The sequence below is a fragment of the Dermacentor andersoni genome, chromosome 2, assembly GCF_023375885.2.
Source record: "Dermacentor andersoni chromosome 2, qqDerAnde1_hic_scaffold, whole genome shotgun sequence".
NCBI classification, from domain to species: Eukaryota; Metazoa; Arthropoda; class Arachnida; order Ixodida; family Ixodidae; genus Dermacentor; species Dermacentor andersoni.
This window is the reverse complement of record NC_092815.1, coordinates 239,144,313-239,166,602: the sequence shown is the minus strand read 5'-3', so window position 1 is coordinate 239,166,602 and position 22,290 is coordinate 239,144,313. Positions and strand designations below refer to the sequence as shown.

Here is a 22,290-nt window from a genome sequence, read left to right as displayed (position 1 = left end):
CCACAGTACACAGTACTTGACTGACCCCTGGCCGTGCCCGAGTAAAGCCGTGTCACACTTTCAGCACGCTCTCTCCTTTTCCGAATTCAAGAGTGTGAAACATCCGTACGCTCACAGTATCATTTACACAGAATTTGGTTGAACTAAAACTGTATGGCAGCTCTTATCATCTGTCGGTGCTACTTGCATCTTATGATGGACTGCCGCAAAGAGCTCATGTGCTTTTTGAACAATGCCGAAATTCAGGAACTTCATACAGTGATGTTAATGCTGCACCAACTGCAGCAAACTGCACTGAGAGGTGAACCCTGCCACATCCTGTTACATTTGAGCAAAATATACATCTGCACCCACCCTGCACCAAAAGAGCTGCTCGGGCTACTCGGGCTTTTAGAAACGAAACTAAGTCCTCAAGCACTATTTCTCTGCAGCATCAGGAGCAAATAGGCACGTATTAGGAGATGTGTTGGTTGCATGACGGACAGAGCCAGCCTGCTTGTGCCACTGTCCCATCGGTGAACTGTTGTGCTAGGAATTAATTATATTGAGATTATGCTTTCTTTCAGTGCCTTCCAGTTTGCTACGTGCGGTTTGCCTATGCAAGGGGGCAGTGTCGCTTCCAGAAAATTTTCATGAGGCAGCAAAAGACAGTGCTGTGCTGAGCCGTGCTTCCCCCCCTCCCCCTTATATTCTTTCACATTTCTCCCTGTCTATCAACTTGCCCACTTGCTCACTTGCTTGCTGCCACTTTCCTGTGGCCTTAAGAAAGGGTGGTGAGCTGCGTTTTGCACCGGGCGTTCGTTTTTCTCCTCTCATCTCGGATACTGCCAGTGCCACCCACACCAATGTAGGTGTTTACAGCGTACTCATCGCGACCTTAAAGGGCCCCTCACCTGGTCTGGCCATTTTGAGCTGACAAGCGCAGTGCATACAATACGTGCTAACGATCGTGTCTTCTAAGTATTGCATGGCTACGCGCCATGGAGAGAGCTAGAATTTCAAACTGAACGCCCTTTGCCCTTCTCCCCGTAGGAATTGCACTCCCAGCTCGAGAGGTGAGGTACATGCCTGAGTGCGCCTGCGTACATGTGCTGCGACATCGCTCATAGTAACACATGACTTCGAGAATTATTCAAGGCAACATCTGTTATTTGTGTAATCTGTTGCATCGATAGATGAACTAAAGTTTAGAGAAATAATAAAACACAGAAACGTAATGTCTGCATGTTTTTGTTTTACATCGTAACATAGTAAGATAGATGTACTTCCGTTTCGTCTGCTCGTTCCCACGTCCTTCAGTCGCGTGCAGACAATGAAACTGTCATTTTATACCGCATTTAAGTGCGTGATCATGCTCTGTGATCCGCTTACGTCTGCCTCAGTGTTTGTGTAGCAATGACTTATACCACTAGTCAGGTGTTCTCGTGCAAAGAGCACAAAATCGTGCGCTGCGTGAAATGAGACAAACGCAATAACTAGCGTGCGACACTGTCAGCAGAAGTGCACGGCACAGCAAAAAATTGAGCAGAAAAAAAAGGAAGGCGGCCCCTGTGATGTATGCGTCATGCGATCCTTGAGCTCCGGTATGGAAGAATGCAGGGAAAGAATTTCACTTGCAGAGGCTAGACGAGGCAAGTAGAGAGAGTGTTAAGTTGGCGGTGACGCTCGTCTCCTGAAATCATAGGTTCGCAGCACTGAAATATTTCTACCTCGGCTATTAATGAACCAATTTGAAAAATTCTTGCGGTAGAACATTCCCTAGAGGGCACGCAGCAACTTCCAGCATATAACCGAACTTTTCTATGTGGCCTAGTGGGAGGCCCCTTAAATATAACAATCAGCGCTCTTTTGCAGGTGTGATCAGAGCACACACTGCACACAAACAAGGTGAGTGTGCAAGCCCACGACATCGGGCTTCTGTGCTCACAGGTCATCTTTCATATCTTTAATTTGGCCACAATTTCTCAACCTGTTCTTATGAACTCTTATGAACTCTGATTCAGAAGATTTCAACGTTGATAACAAGGTGTCTTTAAGTGACAGGGACAAAAAAGCCCTGCTGCCTGTGCAATACTAATTAATTATCCTAAACGAGATTATTAATCACAGATTATTAATCACCATAAGTCTTAATTATTGTTTCTATTTTAGTTTTTAAAAAAGTTTTAAAATGTTCAGGAACATATCATCAATATCACACATAAAACGTTCTTGTACAGTGACAGATTTTGATCAGAATGTCACTTATCAATCTGCTGACCCGACTACCGTATCCAAAAATTTTCTAACGTTGTTGTGGATCGTCGCTGCATACCGGACACCTCCTGAAAACCCAAGCCATGGAGACAACACCGTCCTGGACCAGCAAGCTAGCCACAGGCTATAAGGATTGCTGCCAGAGTACCCAAGAAGACCACGAAGATCACAGCATGGACATGGATGGCAATGAAAGCTTACTATCACTTTGAACAACTGCGCTACAACAACCCAGAAACAGAAAGCCACCAGCCGACCTTCTGCAGAGCTTTATACGACACTGAAACCTGACAGCAACAACTGGAGCTTTGAAGACAAGCTGTAACATGTGTATTTCTTCTTGAAAGGCACCACCAGGACTTGGTTCGAGAATCGAGAGTCTGCCCAACAGCATAGGACCTAAAATTAAATTATGGGGTGCCAAGAAAGATAGGACCTGCTCAAAGCAACTTCATAAAAATGTTCAAAGTGCCATACAAATAAAATGACTTGAAGCTCTGCTAGAAGCCCGCGTGCAGCTATCAAATGAGAAAGCCACTTTATCCAAAAATTTTTTAATGTTCTCACGGGTTCTGTAGCTAAGAGCTTTGTCTAATCACAATGTCTAAGTGACACAAATGCAGTTGTGCATTCTCAAATGCAAGCAATCACGAGTGATTATATTGGAATGTATTGTGAAACAGTTAAACCTCGATATAACAAAGTATTTTACTTTTCATAGCCTCTTGTCCACAGAACACCATGTATTTACAACCTCAATATAACAAATTGCGTTTGTATGTGATTTCAACACATAACTAAATTTCACTGCCACCACAAGGGAATGCTATGAGAATAAACTGAAACTTCCATGGATGCAGATGGTCAAAAGATTAAATTACAAGTGGCTGCTTGCAAACGCACTACTCAAATCACGTGCCACATGACAAGAGCGACCACCAAAGTGAAGCCGGATCATGTTCCGCATAAAGTCCAAGTGCGATAAGATCCTATTGCACCCCGTGCACTGTGTGCTTTCGGTGCGAGTGAAGTGTACGAGGGTGAAAAAAGAAAGATGGCGCAGTGGTGGTGCAGCCAGTTCAGGATTTGGAGCAATTTTTGGGAGCAGGAAAAATTTTTTTCTGGAGCAGTTTAGGAGCAGCCATACCAACATTTTGGAGCAGTTCGAAGCAGAAGAATGGGTCTTTTTGGAACGTTTCGTGCTGTCACCTCTTAGGACTTGCAAGAAGCATTTGAAATTTGGGCTACCTTCTTGGGGAGATAAACAGAACTTATTCTAGCTGCAGCGCGTCGCGCAGACTGCGGCTACACCCCTTTTGCGGTTTCGGTTTTGCCGCGTGATCGCAACGGAGGCGCGCGAAACGTCATTTTTTTTTTGTCGGCACTCTCTTGCAGAGGTGGTAGAGGTTGATTTCTATCTTGATTGGCGCCGCTCTTAGCATGTTTATAAGTGCCGCTCGCGAGGTATTCTCGCTCTCTGCGGCAACGCGCTTACGCGAGAGGGTGCCTCAGACCTCTGCCCAAGGCAGCCGCATGGAGAGAAGATGTCATGTGTGCACCAACACAACTCGTCGCTCCAAGAGAAGAACATACACGCATTTTAGGTGCGCCGACTGCGATAAGGCGCCGTGCGGAGACACCCAAATACTGTCCCTAATTTTTTTTTGACTATTTATTTGCAACTTCATACATCTTGTACATTCAAGATCCGCAATAAAGTAATTTGACCACCTGGGAAAGTTTTTTTTCAAAATAATTCGACCCTCAAAGGGTTAACAGCGACAATTTTGAAAACCATACCTGCCAGTGAGTATGAGGATCATACGTGACACGACTTCAGGAAATGTTTTTATGGCATTGCACGGGAGCACAGGAATCTTTGGCAATATCTTGACTTATTCTCATGCTATGATTGTTTTCACTTTGGTTATTTTCTGTGATTCTGAATGCAAAGTGCAATTCAGTAGCTGGTTCCTGAGCACTATAGCTTGCAACAGACCATTCTGGTATGATGGAAGGTTATAGCAAATCAGTTCTGCAAAAAGCCACAAAGAGGAGTAAATATTAAAAATAGGAAAACACAAGTTGACTATCACATGCTGAAACTTTCTTTCTTTCTTTTTTTTTTAATGCAAAGAGTTCTTTGATTCATTGAAGACAGGAAGATATATAGGTTTTTGTCTTGCATCGTTTTGGACCTCGTCAATAAAAAAAATAAAGAAGTGCCCATAGCGGGATCAAACCTGGGGATTCGGCATAACAGACTGATGCTCTACCAATTAGGTCAAACTCGCAAGCATATTTCTCCGTTGCAAATGGTGACTAGCTCTTTGAGTTGATTGGAGAGTGCGACACACTGCAGAGCACAAGCACGAGCAAGAACGTATGTGCGGATCAGCTTCCATTTGGCCACAGAATTGCGACACTATGTTGGATTGCACAGCCTTCAGGATTGGCCCACATAACCCGGTCCTTTCCTGATAATAGATGATGCTACCTAGACACTGTGCAATATTGTATTATCTTTAGGATTGGCTCGGGTCACATCAGAACACATTGCAACTTATCTTCGCTATGGTAAACAAAAGAAAGTCAGTCATCATGCTGTCGCCATCATGCAGCTGTCATCACACTCAGGTCCGCAACACACACAATTTTGTTTGCCTTAAAAAGCACATTAGTTTCTCTGATAAGACTTTGCAGAATCATAAAATATGCTGGATAGCCAGCTAGCTCCTAAATGCTCTGCATAGCATTGATCCCAAGAGTGCACGGGATATGCATTACGTCTTTTTCTCTCGATTTTTCACCTGCTCAGTAAACTTTTGATGGGATAAGCCCATGCTATCACCACAGCTGCTGTGATGTAAATGGAGATGGTGCATGTTCAGTCACACTCTCACCCACCTACAGATGGCACTCTGGCTGTAGGAGGGCCCCTCCGAGGATGTCAGGGCCAGGCCAACCTGCGTCTGGGTGAGGCCCAGGCTGAGTCGTCGCAGCTTGAACGCCTTGGCAAAGTGTTTGATCTCCTCCAGGTCGATGCCGTCCACCATGTTGGCTGACGTGTGGCTGATGGTTGCTGCAGTCGCATGTTCCGGATGCACTCTTTAAAACACACTCACCTGCCGCAAGGGAACTTTCACTTCATCTTAAAGCAGCCACAGCAGCACGGTTAGCTCCAATAAACGACACCACACAACAAGGTGAAGCGGTGCCACATGCATATGTCCTGCGCAGAAGTGGCCAAAATTCTATAAGCTTACCTAGTGAGCAATTCATTGCTCATTAAAGGGCCCCTCACCAGGTCTGGCCATTTTGAGCTGACAAGCGCAGAGCAAACAATGCGCGCCAACAATCGTATTTGCAAAGAATTACATCGCTACATGCTGCGGAAAGTCCTGAAATTTCTATCTGAACGCCGTTTGCCTCTCCACTCACGGCAAATCCGCCCGGAGAGGGACGTTGACGTAGTCGGGCTCCTGCGCCTACGTAATCGTGTCCGCAGCGTGACGTCACTTGCGGTGGCACGTGACTTCGAGAATTATTCAAGACAACATCTGTTATCTGTGCGATCTGTTGCTTGAATTGACGAATTGAAGTTTAGAGAAATAATAAAACACACAAATGAAATGTCTGCGTGTTTTTTGTTTTACTTTGCATCAAAGCAAGAGAGATTGGAGAGAGTGCGCGCCTAAATGCGTAGAGTCTTGTCTCCGTCGCAGATCGCTTTCAAGATAGGGACCACGTGGCCGCGCTGTTCGTAGCAGCTGCCGGCGTAGAACGCCTCTCCTGTTTGTGCCAGTCCCGCATGCAAGTTTCGGGAACTCCAAACCCCCGTGGTGCGGCACGATTTTCGTATGTCTCTGCACACGTGATTGCTTTCCTTTTAATTGCAGCATCATGATGAACTCGGCATGTCTTTGCAGTCGCCACTTCCACGCTGATAGAACAAACACAGAAAATGGGAAGACGGACGGTGCAGCCAAAGGAACCATGGCCTAAGCACACGTACTACAGCACGTGGAGAAAGCTACGGCAGCTAGGCTCGAAGCATGTATGAGGCGGCCATGTTGAAATGCAGATGGCGATATGGTAACACAGATTTAGAGTAATACTCGATTCTAACGCGCATGCAATTTTTGGACCCGTTTTATCGGAAAAAAGTGCGCGTTAGATTCGAGTAAACATGGTACGTACAGCATCAAAACCCATTGGAGGCTGCAAAGAAAACTTCGCTTTAAAGAAATTTTATATTAAGGGGGGGACACGGGTCTTAGAGACCAATAAATTGCTACAAAATGGGTTTCTTAAAAGTGGTATTTTCATAATATACAAACACTGCTGCATGTTCTGACCAAGTTTCCCACGTCATGGATCAATACTTTAGCCGCAATATCAATTTATGTAACCACCACAAGCTATACTTTGACAGAAAGAAGCATAAAAAGGGGGGCTTTTTTCATGCCACGCCGCTGCTGAACAACGTATGCTGTCGCAACCATCTTGGTCCCATTCGAAAGAACTACTTCTCTTCTTCAATTTCCCGCCACATTTTCTTTCGTCCCCATAGTCGTTATTTAGAAATACCGCACTGAAAAAAAAGTCCCAGTATGCGACCCCATTCACCCATTCAGTGCATGTGACTAAATAAAGTCCTGCGATTGGCTTAGGTGGCTGGTGTGGTCTGCTACGGCGCGGAGACGCGCTTGAAAAGTGAACCGCAACGCCATTTTGAAAGCAGCTATCGTAGCGTGTAGTGATGTCAGAATGTCGGAAGTTTGTGACTCGAAACAAGTTTGGCAAGGAAAGAAAGCAAGCGAGCTACAACTTCGAAAAGTGCTCCAACCCTGCCGAAAAACACAGCGACGACCACCCGTCGGCGGTTTCAAGCAACGGCTGTGACGCGGGATGCAACGGACCTGGCGAAAGCGAGCTAGGCCTAACGACGTTGCCGGCCGCTGGTGATCTCAGGAGCAGCATTCGGCACGACACAAAGATGGTGCAGCCAGTGGAATTGCTCCAATGGTAGAAGAACGCAGGGGAAAACCTTCAAGAACTGGTGGAAACTTTGGCAACGAAGCTGAAATTGGACGTGTGTACGAGCATCAATGACGGTGCGGACGGGCCGGCGGAGACAGAGTCACACATTTATGTTATCACTGCAGAGCGATAAGCACTCTGGTCTCGCATCTAAAGTGCTGTCTCTGTGGTGGCTCCATGACTTTTTGACTCAGAGGAACGAGAATGCGGCCTTGCCGTTAAGCTTCTCGCCATTTGTGAAAACTGCAGCAATGTTGTTTCTGAGTGGAGCTCGCCGGGCGTGAAAAACAGCAAAACAGTCAACCCCTTCATAGTGAACATTCTCCCTGCTCGTGCGATGATTAGCACTGGAAATCGACAAACAGCGATGAACAACGTTTTTGCTGCAATGAATATCTTGTGCCGTGGCCTTCATAAGAAAACATGAAAAGGCTATGTCAAGCAGAAGCTGGCGACGGTATCGTCGTCTGCTGCCCAAAAGCTGATGGGCGCATGTGCGCTATCAGTGAAGTCATTGTATAATGACTTGAGACTTGTGAACTCCGGAAATATAGCGGTATCCTACGATGGCTCGTGGATGACGTGCGGCCACCTCGGAGTCAGCATGGTCATCGAACTGTTCTCCAGACTTGTGCTCGACTACGTTGTCCTGAGCAACTTCTGTGCTGCGTGTGTGCGTGGCTCGAAACCTGGTGACCCGGACTACCAAGATCGGAAGGCAAGCCATACGTACAAAAAAAAAAATACAGAAAAAAAGCAGGGGGATGGAGGTTAAAGCGGCGCTTATACTGTACCAGAGGTCACTTCAGCAGCACAAAGTGAGGTACACCACAGTCCTCTCAGATGGTGATAGTCGTGCATTTCTTGCTCTCACACAAGCCAAAGTGTATGGCTTTGTGCCAGTCAAGAAGGAAGATTGCGTGAATCCCGCCCAAAAAAGGATGGGGACCAAACTCAGTGCCTATTATGGATGGGCATTAAAATCCAACAAAGGGGATGTGAAGCTATGCAGAAGGCTGTGATGGCAACATACCACCACATCACGTCAAACGACAAGGTTTCAAACCACAGTCTTTGCCCATCTGGTCCAGACTCGTGGTGCCCTCAGAATGCTGCGCGAGCAAAAAATGAGCCAATCCCAAAGAATCAATATAATTTGCCTGTCCATTTTTGTCAAGCCCTTCTACCAGTGTAGGAGTGCCTCTCAGAAGAAAAATTGCTTCAAAGGTGCCAGCGCAGCATGACCCAAAACAATAATGAATGCTCGCATTCCATGATGTGGGCATTGGCACCTAAGGAACAGTATGCCTCGCTTTTTGCTGTTGAAGCTGCTGAGGCTGCGGCAGTAATGAAATTTAATTCGGGGAATGAGACAGCTTCATCTGCCATACTCCAGGAGCTTCATTTGAACCCGGGGCTGCCAAACAGCATGAGAATGGCCGAGAAAGATAACTGGCGAGCAGCAGCATCAGCCCGCAAGCATGCATCTGCAGAAAACCTGTGCCAAGCCTTCAAAAAACTCTATTTGGGTAGCTGTAGGCAGACAGATTACATCCCTGGTGGCTACTGACCATTTAGATATGTGGACATATTAATACTTTTTGTTATATTTGAATAAAAATGAGCTTGTCCGTTTTTTTTTCTTTTCTCAAAACATGAATTTTTGAATATTTGCATCCTTCCAGGAGTGATTTCGCAGTAATCGGGGCACCTTGAATTGTAATTTTTGGTGCAGTACTGAGCTACATAAATAATGCACACAATGGTAGGACCAGATTTTTGTATCTCAGTTTGAATTCTTTCTTTATTGTCTGTGCACTAAATAGCCATTTTGAACCCAATAGAAAGCTTTAATGTTCTGTATAAGTGTTAATAATTGTTATACCAAAAACCTATTCCTACTATTGTGAAGCTTATGGTTCCTAGTATTCAGCTATATGCCTAAAGCAACATTTTGATGAGTAGTTTTTGCTTCATTGTTCCCAGAAACAATGCTAATTAATTTAGTTAACTTTAGAACGAATTCACATATTTAAAAAATAATTGCATATTTGGAATCAGCATAAAAAACTGAACAAGACTCTGCAGTTTCATTAAATTTGGTAAAGGGGTCTTAATGAAGGTCAGAATACCCACTTCCCCCATAAAGCGAAGGTTGTGAATGGTTGTGACAGCAGCAAACCGGTATCCTGGCAGCACTGGAGAAGCAGCGTCAATTTTTTCATTTCCCAATGACAAATGCGGGGCCCTTGTCGCTCCCATCCATGCTGGCGAACAAAAACATAGTGAGGTGCAGCTTGCTGTTTTTGCCGTCCTCAGAGGTGTCTCCTTTGAGTGTATGCGTCTTGGATGGCAACATCTGGAAGAACAGTCCTGTTTCGTCGCCATTATATATGTCGGCGTCAGTGCAGCTGCCGAGGGTGTGGGGCAGTGTTTCCTCCACCCAGTTCTGCTTCACCTCCACGTCAAGCTAAGCTCCCTCGCCAGTGACAGCTTTGTAAACAATGGCGTGCCTCTCTTCGAAGTGCTGTACCCAGCCGTCACCTGGCTGGAGGTCTGCATTGTTGTTGAGTAGGGTAAACTGCTTCGCCTTTCAAGCCAGAATTGGCCTGGGGATGGGCAAGTTCACAGCAGAGGCACCATCACTCGTAGAGGGCCTTTTCCACCTCCTTGTAGGCACCTTGCTGAACATGTTTGCACCCGTTGTCTACCGAGCAGTTTTATTTTGTTCAACTTCTCTGCCGAGCGGATGATCGTCGACACTGTCGGTTGTGATAGTCCATACTTCCGCATCAAGTCGGACACTTTTTTACCGTCTTTATAGCCCTTCGTGATACTACACTTTGTTTACAAATCTATAGCCGGGCGCTTTCTTTTCACCGCTAACGTCGTGAATTGCTGATGATCAGCGGGTAGATCAGCCATCTTTTATTTCGGCAGCAAGACAAACAAGGTGGAGCAATGACGTGGCCTGGGACAACTTCGATGCAACCAACAAAGACAAGTACGAGCAACTTAATCTTTCGGCAGAAATGCACAGAATGAGGTGTCAGCTGTCAGTGTACTTGGTGTGGTTCCATTCGTTTCGGAGGGTGGTGCAGCATAGAGCTATGGGTGCAGCCCATTCATGTTCGGAGGAGTGGAAAGGCGACGGAAGATAGGCCCGCAGGCTGGCGATGCGGAGAATACCGGAAAGCAGGTTCTATTTATGAGTGCGTGGCAGCTATTGGGGCGACAGGGAGGGTGCAGCGGCGCAAATTTCTCGTTCTCTTTTTTTTTCTTTTTCAATGATTTCGTATTCCACTACTTTTCAGCATGGACACCCAGCAGCCAGACTTCATCGTCATAACTGTGGCATGGGGGCATTGTAGTAAGCAGGTTATTTTACCATAGAAAACATTCAAAAATTGACAGTGCAGCAGCTTCTCAATGTTTATACATTGGATACTCATTGGCTATACTGTTAAAACCAGTATCATTATAAGCGGACTCGAATATACCACTCACACTTCTTTTTCTTCTCGAAAGTAGATTACCTGCAAGCGTTTGAGTGTTTATTTACTTCAACCAATACTGCGCAATGCAGTGAAAGGCTTACAACGCATCATATTTCGCCAACTATTGCATACTTGCGTTGCATTGTAGGCAGAACTGCATTTATTTCTTCAGGTGAAAAAATCTAGCAACAAGGGGCAAGGAGGTGCTGCTTCTTGCTCTGTACTGTCTCAGTTTACAGGTCACGGTGCATACCTTCTGGTTTTGGGGCACTGCTGCTGATGGGTACATCAGCTGTTGGTGAACTGGTAGCAGGCACAGTACTGGCTGGTGCAATGCTCACTGGTGGGCAGCCAACCAGTCCACTGGTGACAGGTGTGCTGGTGACTGGCACAAGACCAACAGGAGGTGACGAAGCCAGGGCAGGCGTCTCAGCGGCTGAGCACATCTGTGCAACATGACAGAGCAAGGAAGCAAAGAGTTCCAGTAGAGAAAAAGAGAGTGCACATATAGCAAAATTCCAGCTTGAATAAAATTGAAAGTTAACAGTGCTGAATAACAGTGCAACAACATTACAGTCAAATCAAGTTCCAATGGTAACTTTCATTGGGCACATAGTTATTTATTGTAGTCAGAAATAATGCAATATAGACAGCATGTTCCAGTAGCTTGAACAAGCATATTGCTATAGACCAGTTACTAAAGTGAAATCCTGGAGACTGAATATTCGAAATCTCTTAATTTGAATTTACAAGGCTAGTGTGAATATTCAATATTTTTTTAATATTCAATTGAATATTATGCTATTTGATATTCACTTTGGCTCAAATTTCAATACTTGAAGTTTCTCAAAGTATTAGGAACGAACGAACATACATATTTTTCTGCTTTTAAGGCGTTCCCTGAAATAAAACACCTTGGAAAGAAAAAAAAAAAACTTGGTGTGTTTAACCCACGAGAATAACTGCCTACAACGTTGAATTAAAAAAAAAACAAAAAACAATCCCCACCCGCAGGTGCACGAATCATCCACATAGTATCTTCGGCCAGCAGCTCTGTTCCGCACCTCTTTGGCATTACTGATGGTGGAGAACATTGCCTTAAAGGTGGTTTCACGGTAGTGTGGCCCGCACTGACATGAAGCTACACCTCAATAAAAAATCTCGAGTTTCGGTGACCTGTTGGAAGACGAAGCATTTGCTCGCCGGTGCCGGCGCTTTTTCTGATAGCCCAATGAGAGCGATGCTATCACCCGCGGGGGCGGAGTGCACGTGAAAGCGTGGCTGGCTTCACTTAATTCGTACCGCCGAGAAGATACCGTCGACGTATGTGGCATGAAACTGTATCATTCGTCGCCGACTCCCAAATTTATCAAAATGAAGTGTTTTCTCATCCAAATTTCCTTTCTTCAACTGCCCAATAATTCAGAAAATTCTGTGGCCCCTTCCCGTGTAAGAAAAACCGATCGGTAACTGTACTTATTTGCATAAAAGGTTGAATTTCAACAGAACGAAATTTCGATATAATGAAGCATACTGCCAATTTTTCGAACTTCGTTACATTGAAGTTTAACTGGACTTTCCAAACGCTCTGCTCTTGTTCCTTCTGTTCACGTAGCATTAATCATTTCGATGAGTGCAGTCGACCAGGTCAAACCTTGTACCATTAAAGAGCATGCACCGTGATAACGATGTGCTGTCAAGGCACCAACCATGGCCAGGTCATTCAACAAAGGTACCGATATTCGACAAACTGAATATTCGAGAAATTGAATACCGTATTTACTCGAATCTAATGTGCACTTTTCTTCCGATAAGACTGGTCCAAAAAGTTCATACACATTGCAATCCAGTGTGACCCTAAATCTGCATTGCCATATCAACATCGGCATTTCAAGATGGCCGCCTCTTCTTGGAGCCTAGCTGGTACACAAAGGCTGCCGTATCTTCCTCCATGTGCTGCAATGCGTGTGCTTAGGTTCGTCCACCATCTGTCTTCCTGTTTTCTGTGTTTGCTCTATGAGCATGTAAGTGCCAACTGCGAAGACACGCAGAGTTCATCATGATGCCACAATTAAAAGGTATGTGCCGCAATTAAAAGGAATCGGGCCGCATCACAGGCGTTCGGAGCTCCCGAAATTTGTGTGAAGAACTGGCGCAAACAAAAGGAGAGGTGTTCTACTCCGGCGGCTGCTTTGTACGGCATAGCTGTGCGGCTCCTATCATGAAAGCGGTCTGCGATGCAGACAGAGTGTACGTGTCTAGGCGCACTGCACTGTGTTCTCATCGCTCTGTTCGCGTTGAAGCGAGAGGCAGCACGAAGGTCGTTCCTGCTACCACATTTCCTCACTCCAGCGTTGCGCAGTCATCGAGTGAGACGTGTTTGTTTACTTGTGCATGCATGAAACCATGCTTGTTAATTTAGTTAGTAAGCACGCCTTTACAAGTGTATACAGAAGATAAAACTACTATCCCTACTCTGTACAGCAGTCTACTGTATAGCCATCGCAATTGATGCTTCACCTTTCGGGTGAAACTGTGACTTTCTTTATTCATCGCAACTTTAGTGCATTGAGATTACATCTTTGCTTTTCCAAATGAAAGAAAGTTGTATTTCTGTATGAAACAATCAGATGTGCGGTACTGTAAATGATTTATTTTTTTTAGAGAGGATAGGGAACCCAGGGGCTCAATTTTGTTAACTATGAGTATATGAAGCCAGGAGACAGTGAAATCAAGGAATGCATCGGGGAAATTAGCTGTAGTTGAAACTGAAATGTAGAAAATAATAAAGAATGGGAAATGAAAGTGGACGAAAAGATAATGTGTCGCCGGTGGGAGCCAAACCCACAACCTCCGCATCACGCGTGCGTTGCACTGCCAATTGTGCTACGGCAACGGCTATCAAACCGTCCACTAACTTGGGTATTTATGTATTTACTGGATCTAGCCCCAGGAGTGTTAGCCAGCGCAACTCAGAGCCAAGGTGGGTGGATGTGGAACACCCTTTCTTGCCCGATGGTGTCACGTAACACGTGATCATAGGAGAGCGGGCACGTGGCTAAAAAGCCCTCGCATGCTACCTAATGACATCAAGGCTGCCAGATTCGAGACCTCCACAATGAATAAACAGAGAAGATGGGGAACTGAGGGGCTAAATTCAATAAATCATGACCATATAAAGCCAACAGAGAATGAAGTCAAAGAAAGCATCAGGGAAATTAGCTGTAGTTGAAATTGAAATGTAGAAAATAATAAAGAATGGGAAATGAAAGTGGACGAAAAGATAATGTGTCGCCGGTGGGAGCCAAACCCACAACCTCCGCATCACGCGTGCGTTGCACTGCCAATTGTGCTACGGCGACGGCTATCAAACCGTCCACTAACTTGGGTATTTATGTATTTACTGGATCTAGACCCAGGAGTGTTAGCCAGCGCAACTCAGAGCCAAGGTGGGTGGATGTGGAACACCCTTTCTTGCCCGATGGTGTCACGTAACACGTGATCATAGGAGAGCGGGCACGTGGCTAAAAAGCCCTCGCATGCTACCTAATGACATCAAGGCTGCCAGATTCGAGACCTCCACAATGAATAAACAGAGAAGATGGGGAACTGAGGGGCTAAATTCAATAAATCATGACCATATAAAGCCAACAGAGAATGAAGTCAAAGAAAGCATCAGGGAAATTAGCTGTAGTTGAAATTGAAATGTAGAAAATAATAAAGAATGGGAAATGAAAGTGGACGAAAAGATAATGTGTCGCCGGTTGGAGCCGAACTGCAACTACAGTTAATTTCCCCGATGTTTTCTTTGGCTTCATTGTCTGTTGGCTTTATATGGTTTTATTTTATGTTTTTCGTGGCAAACCAACGCGCGTTACAATCGAGGGCACATTAGAATTGAGCAAATACAGTATTAGACATTCAATTTGCGAATCGAATGATTTGGACACCACCTAAAGCGCACACACTGTGCATCGTGCAACATGGCACAAAAAAGCAGTGCTCCAGAAGAGGGCCAAGGATGCTCGAGACTGGTAGTGTGACACTCACCACAGTGTGGTTTCCCTGTAGCAAGACAGCAGGGGGTCCAGATGCCGGTGGTGACTGGATGTCCGGACTCACTGCACTCATGCCCAAGATCTCGGTGGGGTCCGAACCCTCGTCCTCGTCCTGTGGCTCTGCCAAGTCCTACCAAGGGCAAGACTTAACTTGTCAAGCGCAAAAGGAAAGGGCGAAAGAAAATCGTACGTTCTGCGCCTTCATTCACAATTTTCTCTTTCACTGAACCGTCCATTTGAATAAAATATGCAAGGCTTCTAGAAGGGTTGCCTAACAGTTAAGACTGATTGAGACTTTTTTCCCTTAGTGTCCCCCTTTTAAGTAGTGTTTGCAATGAAGCAATCCAAAGCAGCTTCCTCACCCTGGGGGATTCTGCACTGTACATGTCCTCAGCTGGTTGATGTGCCTGGTATTCGTCATCTTCGTCCTTGATGTCACCTTCGGACCCTTCCTCTTCCTCTGTCACCACCACCTGCGGCTGCAGATGCCATGCAGCAAGCAAACTGTTAAGGACCCATGCAGCAGCACCACATTCCCATGCACGAGCACCAGATTCACTGATGTCATATCGGGCAACGACTGGGAAAGCTACTGTGGGAAAAGAGTGACGGCAACACAAGTGCTCCTGTGAGGAAGCTTTAGCTCTGAGGCCAACCCGAATTTTCCCATTCAAGTTACTGCACATGAAATGCAGAAATGCTCTAGTTCCACAATTAACAAACCCATCTTAATGACATCTGCTGCATCCAAGACAGAGAAATAAATATACTGGTGTTTGGAAGCATAATACTGATTTATAAACTCAAATATTTAAAAAAAGATTATTGCAGCAAATTGGTAAATTAGGAGACAGAAAAAGAGAACTGGAGCAAAACATTTGCAACTTTGCATCAAAAACTTCACAATTCTGTAAACTGTATCTGTTAAGATTAGACAGCTTTATACAGTGTAAAGCAGCAAATGTAGAGAGTTAGCGTTAGCGTTGTGAGCTCCACACCGTGCATGTGCAGTATGTAAATGGTGCTAGAGCTTTTACGTACGTGCCTTATTTTCAGGATTCAATGTTCAATGCTAACACACGCAAGGGGAGACCTACATAGGGCAACGTGGCATCCCTTCAAGCCATGCGCTTCTGATCTATCGAGCCGTCGGCCTGCCCCTTTTTGGTTCATTCGTACCCCATTAATGCTCGTATTTGCGTTCAATTTGTGCGATAATGCTTCAACAGCGGCGTACCATTGACAAATTGGCGTTGTTTTCGAGATACGTCCTTAATTAGAGGCTCAGTAGGCTTAATGAGAGAGTCTGCTCATGTTTGCTGTAGCCGCGTTGAGATGGCACCAAAGCCTGTCTTTTCAATCATTCACTTGACTTAGTGAGGCACTTGCGGATTCGGCATTGAATTAGCTTGACATTTCATATTTTGGCTTGCCAGTACTTAGTGTTTTTACGTCTAGATGGTACCTTATATGTTTAAGTTGGCATTAATGTTTTGTTCCACTCTGCTATCCTAAAAGGTTAGTTTGTGCCGCGCAGTGCAGCATTTCTTAGCCTTAGCGTTGCATCACACACTAATGCTAACACAACCGTTTTACGCTATACTAAAACTGTCTATCGTCCAAAGAGGCCATAAGTGATATGCAGCAGGCTTCAATTGACTTTACTAAGGTCCTGGCTGGCACACATGCATCTCTATGGGCAAAGACTTTCATCACTTTGATCCTGACTGGCATCAAACAGTTTGAAGTTGACTGGCCAGCACACAAGCACCTGACCCCAGTCATTAACCCAATGGCTGCAGCATTGGTCTTGACAGGGCTAAGGGACAGTAACTGCATCAAAGACACGTTACTTATCCCTGAATAAAACGTTGATTTCTGGCCTGCCCTTACTTCAAGTGAAAACGAAATGTCAAAAACTGCTAGCACGTTACAGTTGGATAAAAGCCAGAACCAAGCTTGTGATGTTTGCCAAAGCCTACCACCCAAATCAGTGTCGTCGCCAATGTCATCACAAGATGATGACGGAAAGTTTTGCACTGGTTTTGTAAATTTCTGCCCAAGTTTGGGGACAAGAGCACCCAACTTGTATTACGAAAGCTCGTTCAAGAGCGAACGGTATCGAAGCTGCACTATGTGTCATTGGTGTGCATTGCAGGGTAACTTTCCGCCTTCGATTTTTGCTGAGTGGGTCAAGAAATGCAGAATATTGAACGCAGAGAACTGCATGGAGGACGGCATGTTATGGTCTATAGACAGCGACAAGGAGCTGTCTCACAGTGACAACAATGTCTGAATAAATTTCCATTCTGTGAAGTTAAATTCTGCACACTAAATTTTTATCTAAGATTGTAAAAATTGTAGCCGTTCTACATTTCTCTTGTAATAAAATGGAATGTGTCAGAATTGGGTGAGCATTCTTTTATTTTAAAACCATAAGGATTGAGTGCACATTAGATTTAAAGGTGAATTAAACATACCCTATGTACCCATGCAATGAATGCACTCCCATAATAAATGCACCCCCAACTTTGCTCTTGAAAATGTGGATATTTGTTTTCCCCTGCATAATAGTAGCTGTGGGGATGCGCGACTCTCATGCGTCGTCCCTGATTTGTTGTTTTCCTCGCATAGCTCCCGTCTCCTGTAATTTGGCTTTGCCACATGGCTTTACTGCGGCGGTCGGTATGCTTGCAGGATAGTACGAGAGATGGCGTGCGTGTTGCTCTGCTATTGCCACGTAACGGTGGGTTACTTGGGCGCAAAAGGAAGGCTCTTCCTCTTTGGCTCGGAATCAGCAAGCGGCGCGGACGTTCTGCATGTGCGCCGATCCATGCTTCTGCGAGACCGTGTCGCGAGGCCTACCCCGGAATGGATGAACACGATTGTTCGAATGCGCCACCGTTCGCGTGACCGTATGCACTAACGACCAGTTGTTGGTGTCCAGCATAGGGCGAACATATTCGCTCGTTATCTGGCTGTGGTGAGTCTGACTTCTGCGATTTGTCCCGCGCCCATCGGCATGTTTTGTGGATAACAACTCGGCTAGCAGGCATTAGTCTATGAAAGGTGCAGTAAATGCCCTTGCGATTGTTTTCACTACTGTGTTGTCGTTCCTTTGTCCCAAGAGCTCAGGTGAGAACCCCACATAGCATGCCCAACTTTGGTTCTGTACAGTCCTGTGATCGAATAGTCGTGCTGTAGTTTTCCGAAGAGACTAAACAGAATCTTTTACTCTTGGGCATGTGTTTAGAGCAGGTGCACTTAATCTCGATGCCTGTTCCTGTGTTGGAAATACTTAATAATGCCAAACGGGAAATGGCTGTGGCAACGATGAAATAGTTTTTTTGTCAGCAAGTTGTTCACAGACCAGCAGGAGTGCCTTACTAACATGCTCTGGCAAGCTCCCGTGCTTTGGCAGTGGTTTGCCTCTAGCAGTAGCAGATCTGTTTGCACCATGAGTTGGCACCACTTAGGCACAGGCTGTGCTTTGGGTGCTGATCAGTAGAAGATGTGTGATGACAGATTGGCATTACCGCTTTGTGTGTGCCATCTACGTTGCCACGTCAGACTTCAGTGCCCTGCCGTAATAATTCGTGAGCTCTGTAATCAGTTCACCTGCCAGTCAACCTTTGCCGCTCAGACTAGACTCTCAGCGCGCTGTTTTATGCTTCTGTATGAGGTTGTGGAGAGCAGTACCCATCCCTTTCTGCACATGGTTAATGCAGTCTTCATTCTGTACATTTGTGCAACAATAAACTTTGGCCTCTTCGAGTGCACGGAAAGAAGTTTGGCAGCACAGTAAAACCTTGCTAAACCGTACCCGCTTAAACAATAGTTTCGTTTTAAAAGCAGTAAAGTCAAGTCTCCAACTCAGCACCCATTGAACATAATGCGTTTTGTATCCGCATAAACCGTACCAGCTTATTGCGTACGTATCGGTTAGCACGTAGTGTTTCCACTTTTTGTCGCACAATCACAGCAGTGCATGGGAACCATTGGGCGGCCTGGCAGAACAAGCCTCAGAGATCGGAATGGCCTGCAAGTGCCCTATGCGTTTGCATGTGAAGCCACATCAACATCATTTCAGCGCTGTGCCAGAGAACATTGTGGCCGTGGTTGTGGCGTCGTGCAAGCTAGGACTCGCGTCAGGCCGAAGCTCATATAAGAACACTTGGTGCTCAGCATAGAAAAAAAAAATTGGACATCGTTCTACTATTGAACGTGGCATGAAGAAATCGGCGCTGGCATGCAACAGGGATCTACCCTTGACTATGGTGTGTGGCATTTGGAATGCGAAGAAATTGCTCTGCAGCGCTGCTGCGACAGCAAAAAGATGTCGGCTACGGGGTTCCGACTTTTCGCCATTGTTGCCTCTGTTGTTGCCAAAATGTCGCCTAATGACAGTGATAAGGACACCACGGAAAGTGACAGCACGGGCAATTCAGGCCCGACAGTGGCAGAAGCTATGCGTTACGTCGGCCTCACGAATGCGATCGTCGCGACAAGAACAGCACCCCTCAATGAAAAAAGCACCCTATGACTTCTATAGCGCTACCTCACCCATGCATAGAGAATATGCAACGCAAATGAGGAACCTGCTATTCAAGTGTCTGCCAAGAAGAAGGGGCTGGCTAAAAGCTGGCTCGCAACTTTGAGGTTGAGATGCTGTCGTCACTGCTAGGCCACCGCGGCATGAAACAAAAACAAGACTTTTGTTGCACGAAGTGAATAAATACTGCATGTTTTTGCCCTTTCATCGCACTCTCTCTGAGTTCCGTTTTTGGCAGGTAAGTGGTCGATCTCATGCTATTTTGGTTAAGCAGTATTACCGTTTAGTACATACTTTTTCCAAGCTGCTGCCAACTACGGTTTAAGGAGGTTTCACTGTACCTTGAAATCTAGCACGTATTCTGAAAACAACTCGATTACTGCACCCATACCAATATGAAACAGATGGCCCCTAGTCATCCAAGTACTACTGAAGCAAACTGCAACATTTCCAGTATTTCCGAAATTGAGCACTGTAAAGTTCCTTTACAGCTGAAGTAGAGTTACAAAGCACCTTTTCACAAGCCTCCATTGCAGCTAGGTTTAGCCTTCCCTTCAAATGACCTTGCAATGTCTTGTGGTGCAGGCCTCTGTGGAATATCCCTATAGCAGAAAATAAGTGGTTGAGCGCTGTTTGCACGCTTCCGGTACTTTGAACAGCACGGGCCACGAGAATCTCAAACAGGTAGTATTTTGCTGTTCCTGACACGTGCTATGAGCTCCATTCCGTTTCCAAACAGGCACAACATTCCCATATCAGGCTCAGTTGCACCGCAATGCCGTAATCATTTGCATCTATAGATATTGAAGCACTACCTCCGCACTTTTCGCACATAGTCTTGCAAAGCAGTTCGTTGACAACAGCGATGTTGATAGGTCCATGTTGTAGTGCATTGTTGCGAGCATCCGCAGCTTCCCCTTGGTGGCCGGGAGAGACGATAAATCGGCAGTTTTTTCATCTGCCTTTTGTTGGAGCTGATTGTGATTTTCCTTGCTGAGGGATGTTGTGTCAACTCTTCGTCGCTGTTCGTGGCCGCCATTTCCAAGGGAGCCAGCGGTTATTGCGGATTTGCCCGATGCTGTTGAGCCGGCCGTCGTTTTGTTCACTGATTTGCCTTCTGATAGCGCACCATTGCATGATGGTATCACTGTCGACGAAAAAATGGAGTCTGCTGGCCTTTTAGTGCATTTCCTGCACTTTTTCCTGAACTTGTGGACGGTGTGGTACTTATAATATGGTGGCATATTGCATGTTTATGCAAGTCTTTATCCAACCCAAAATTGTGACATGTGCGAACGACGCCAGGACATGCGAGTGGCTGAACTTCGCATGCGCCGTGCGGGCCAATGAAAGCCTCCGTTTTGCCACATGATGACTAACAGCCAATGATGGGCTCGCATTCCTTCCTTTATTTCTTTATTTTCACTTTTGTCAGCACTGATACAACACATAAGGCTCATTTCCAGTGGGAGAAAGAGCTGAAGGATCTCTATTTCGAACGAGACTAAGATGGCCGGGTAATGGAGGATGGTTACAAAATGTGGTGGTGCTGAAAATGGGCATCTTTTGTAATGTTTTCGTGAGAAACCATGTCGAGTTCGCTCATTAATTTGAAATTTCTTGAAAACTACGCGTCTCGAAGGGCCCAAGCTTCGGATATGGGTGGAAGGGACCTCTGCAATAATTACGAATATGACGAAATTAAAGAAATCAATTTTTTCTCGCAATTTCTCGGTCTTAAAAACTCGCATCCCCCTTATATCTGATGTAAAAGGAGGGCGTGCAATGCATGCGGGCAGGCATGGCACATGGGAGAGTCCAAGGGAAGAAAGGGCAACGGGCGCTTGGTTGGCATTGCATCAGACATCATAAACCATCTTTAAGCGCAGCCACAGATAAGCATAATAAACATAGCCCCCAAATTTGCAAGTCCTTACACTAAGTAAGGACTTGCTTCCAGCAAATTAATAAAAACCATTTGGAAGTACTTCAAGAGTCTGCTAAATTGATTTAGTGTTGCTCTTCAATTTTCCTCTATAACTCTTGGAGGGTTCTTGCGATTAAGTATGGTACTGCTGATCCGACTAGGATGGTTTTCGCATATATGGTGCAGATCTTATGTTTGCTATTACATGTGTATTCTGCACTACTTGTTGTTGAGACATGCTGTCATCTCTATGGAGTCGCCCAAGGTGATCTGAAATTGTGTTTCCGCTCAGTGGTGGGCACAGCTCGACCTGTTTACTGTCGAGCAATTGATCACACGGTCAAGTGTGTGTTGTCTGCCACGTCGGCGGTGTGTGTGAAGGAGACGCTACCGTTTTATTTTTTTCTACATCCGCCGCTATTGTATTTTTGGTAGCCCAGCATGGCCAAAGTTCAGAGATATAATGAGTTTGCTTTTTCTTTGCCTTTAGTTGGGGTTCACATATTCCCACATATTGGGGTGCAAGCAGTCATGATTTCGATATGGCCACGCACGGTGCCTCTTCTTGTGGCACCTGCTCAAAGCATTTCTTCTAATGACTTGTTTCTGATGCATTTGTTCTTCTGATGAAACATGTTTATGGGACAACAAATTAACCGCTATAAATTCTGCTAGACATCTTTTTTTATCTCTTACTGCACAAGCATATTTGTGCATGTACTGTTGTTTCAAGTAAAGTGTTTTTACAACAAAATATTGCTTGCAATAAAATTTTGCTGTATTTATGAGTTTTCAATCATTTCCTGCTACTGGAAACTGCAATGAAAAATAAAAAATAAAAATAAAACTGACCACAGGGACACGGTTTCTGTGAAAAAATACAGGCCTCAAGGGACTAAACTCCATGAATATTGATTAATAGTCATCGCCGAGGTGGTCACTTCATTATCAAGCCGA

The 22,290-nt window shown here is 45.3% G+C and overlaps 1 protein-coding gene across 3 annotated transcripts in view; it reads right to left on the bottom strand.

Annotated features, from left to right (window-relative positions):
* LOC126539902 (uncharacterized) overlaps positions 1 to 22,290 on the bottom strand; it is a 112,150-nt gene that overhangs the window by 13,363 nt on the left and 76,497 nt on the right. For all 3 annotated transcript variants that reach the window (XM_050186716.3, XM_050186717.3, XM_050186719.2), the window contains exons 9-12: positions 15,217 to 15,333; positions 14,847 to 14,984; positions 11,050 to 11,242; positions 5,164 to 5,338 (exon numbers count right to left, since the gene is read on the bottom strand). In XM_050186716.3, coding sequence (XP_050042673.1) covers positions 5,164 to 5,338; positions 11,050 to 11,242; positions 14,847 to 14,984; positions 15,217 to 15,333 — 623 coding nt within the window. The remainder of the gene's footprint in view (positions 1 to 5,163; positions 5,339 to 11,049; positions 11,243 to 14,846; positions 14,985 to 15,216; positions 15,334 to 22,290) is intronic.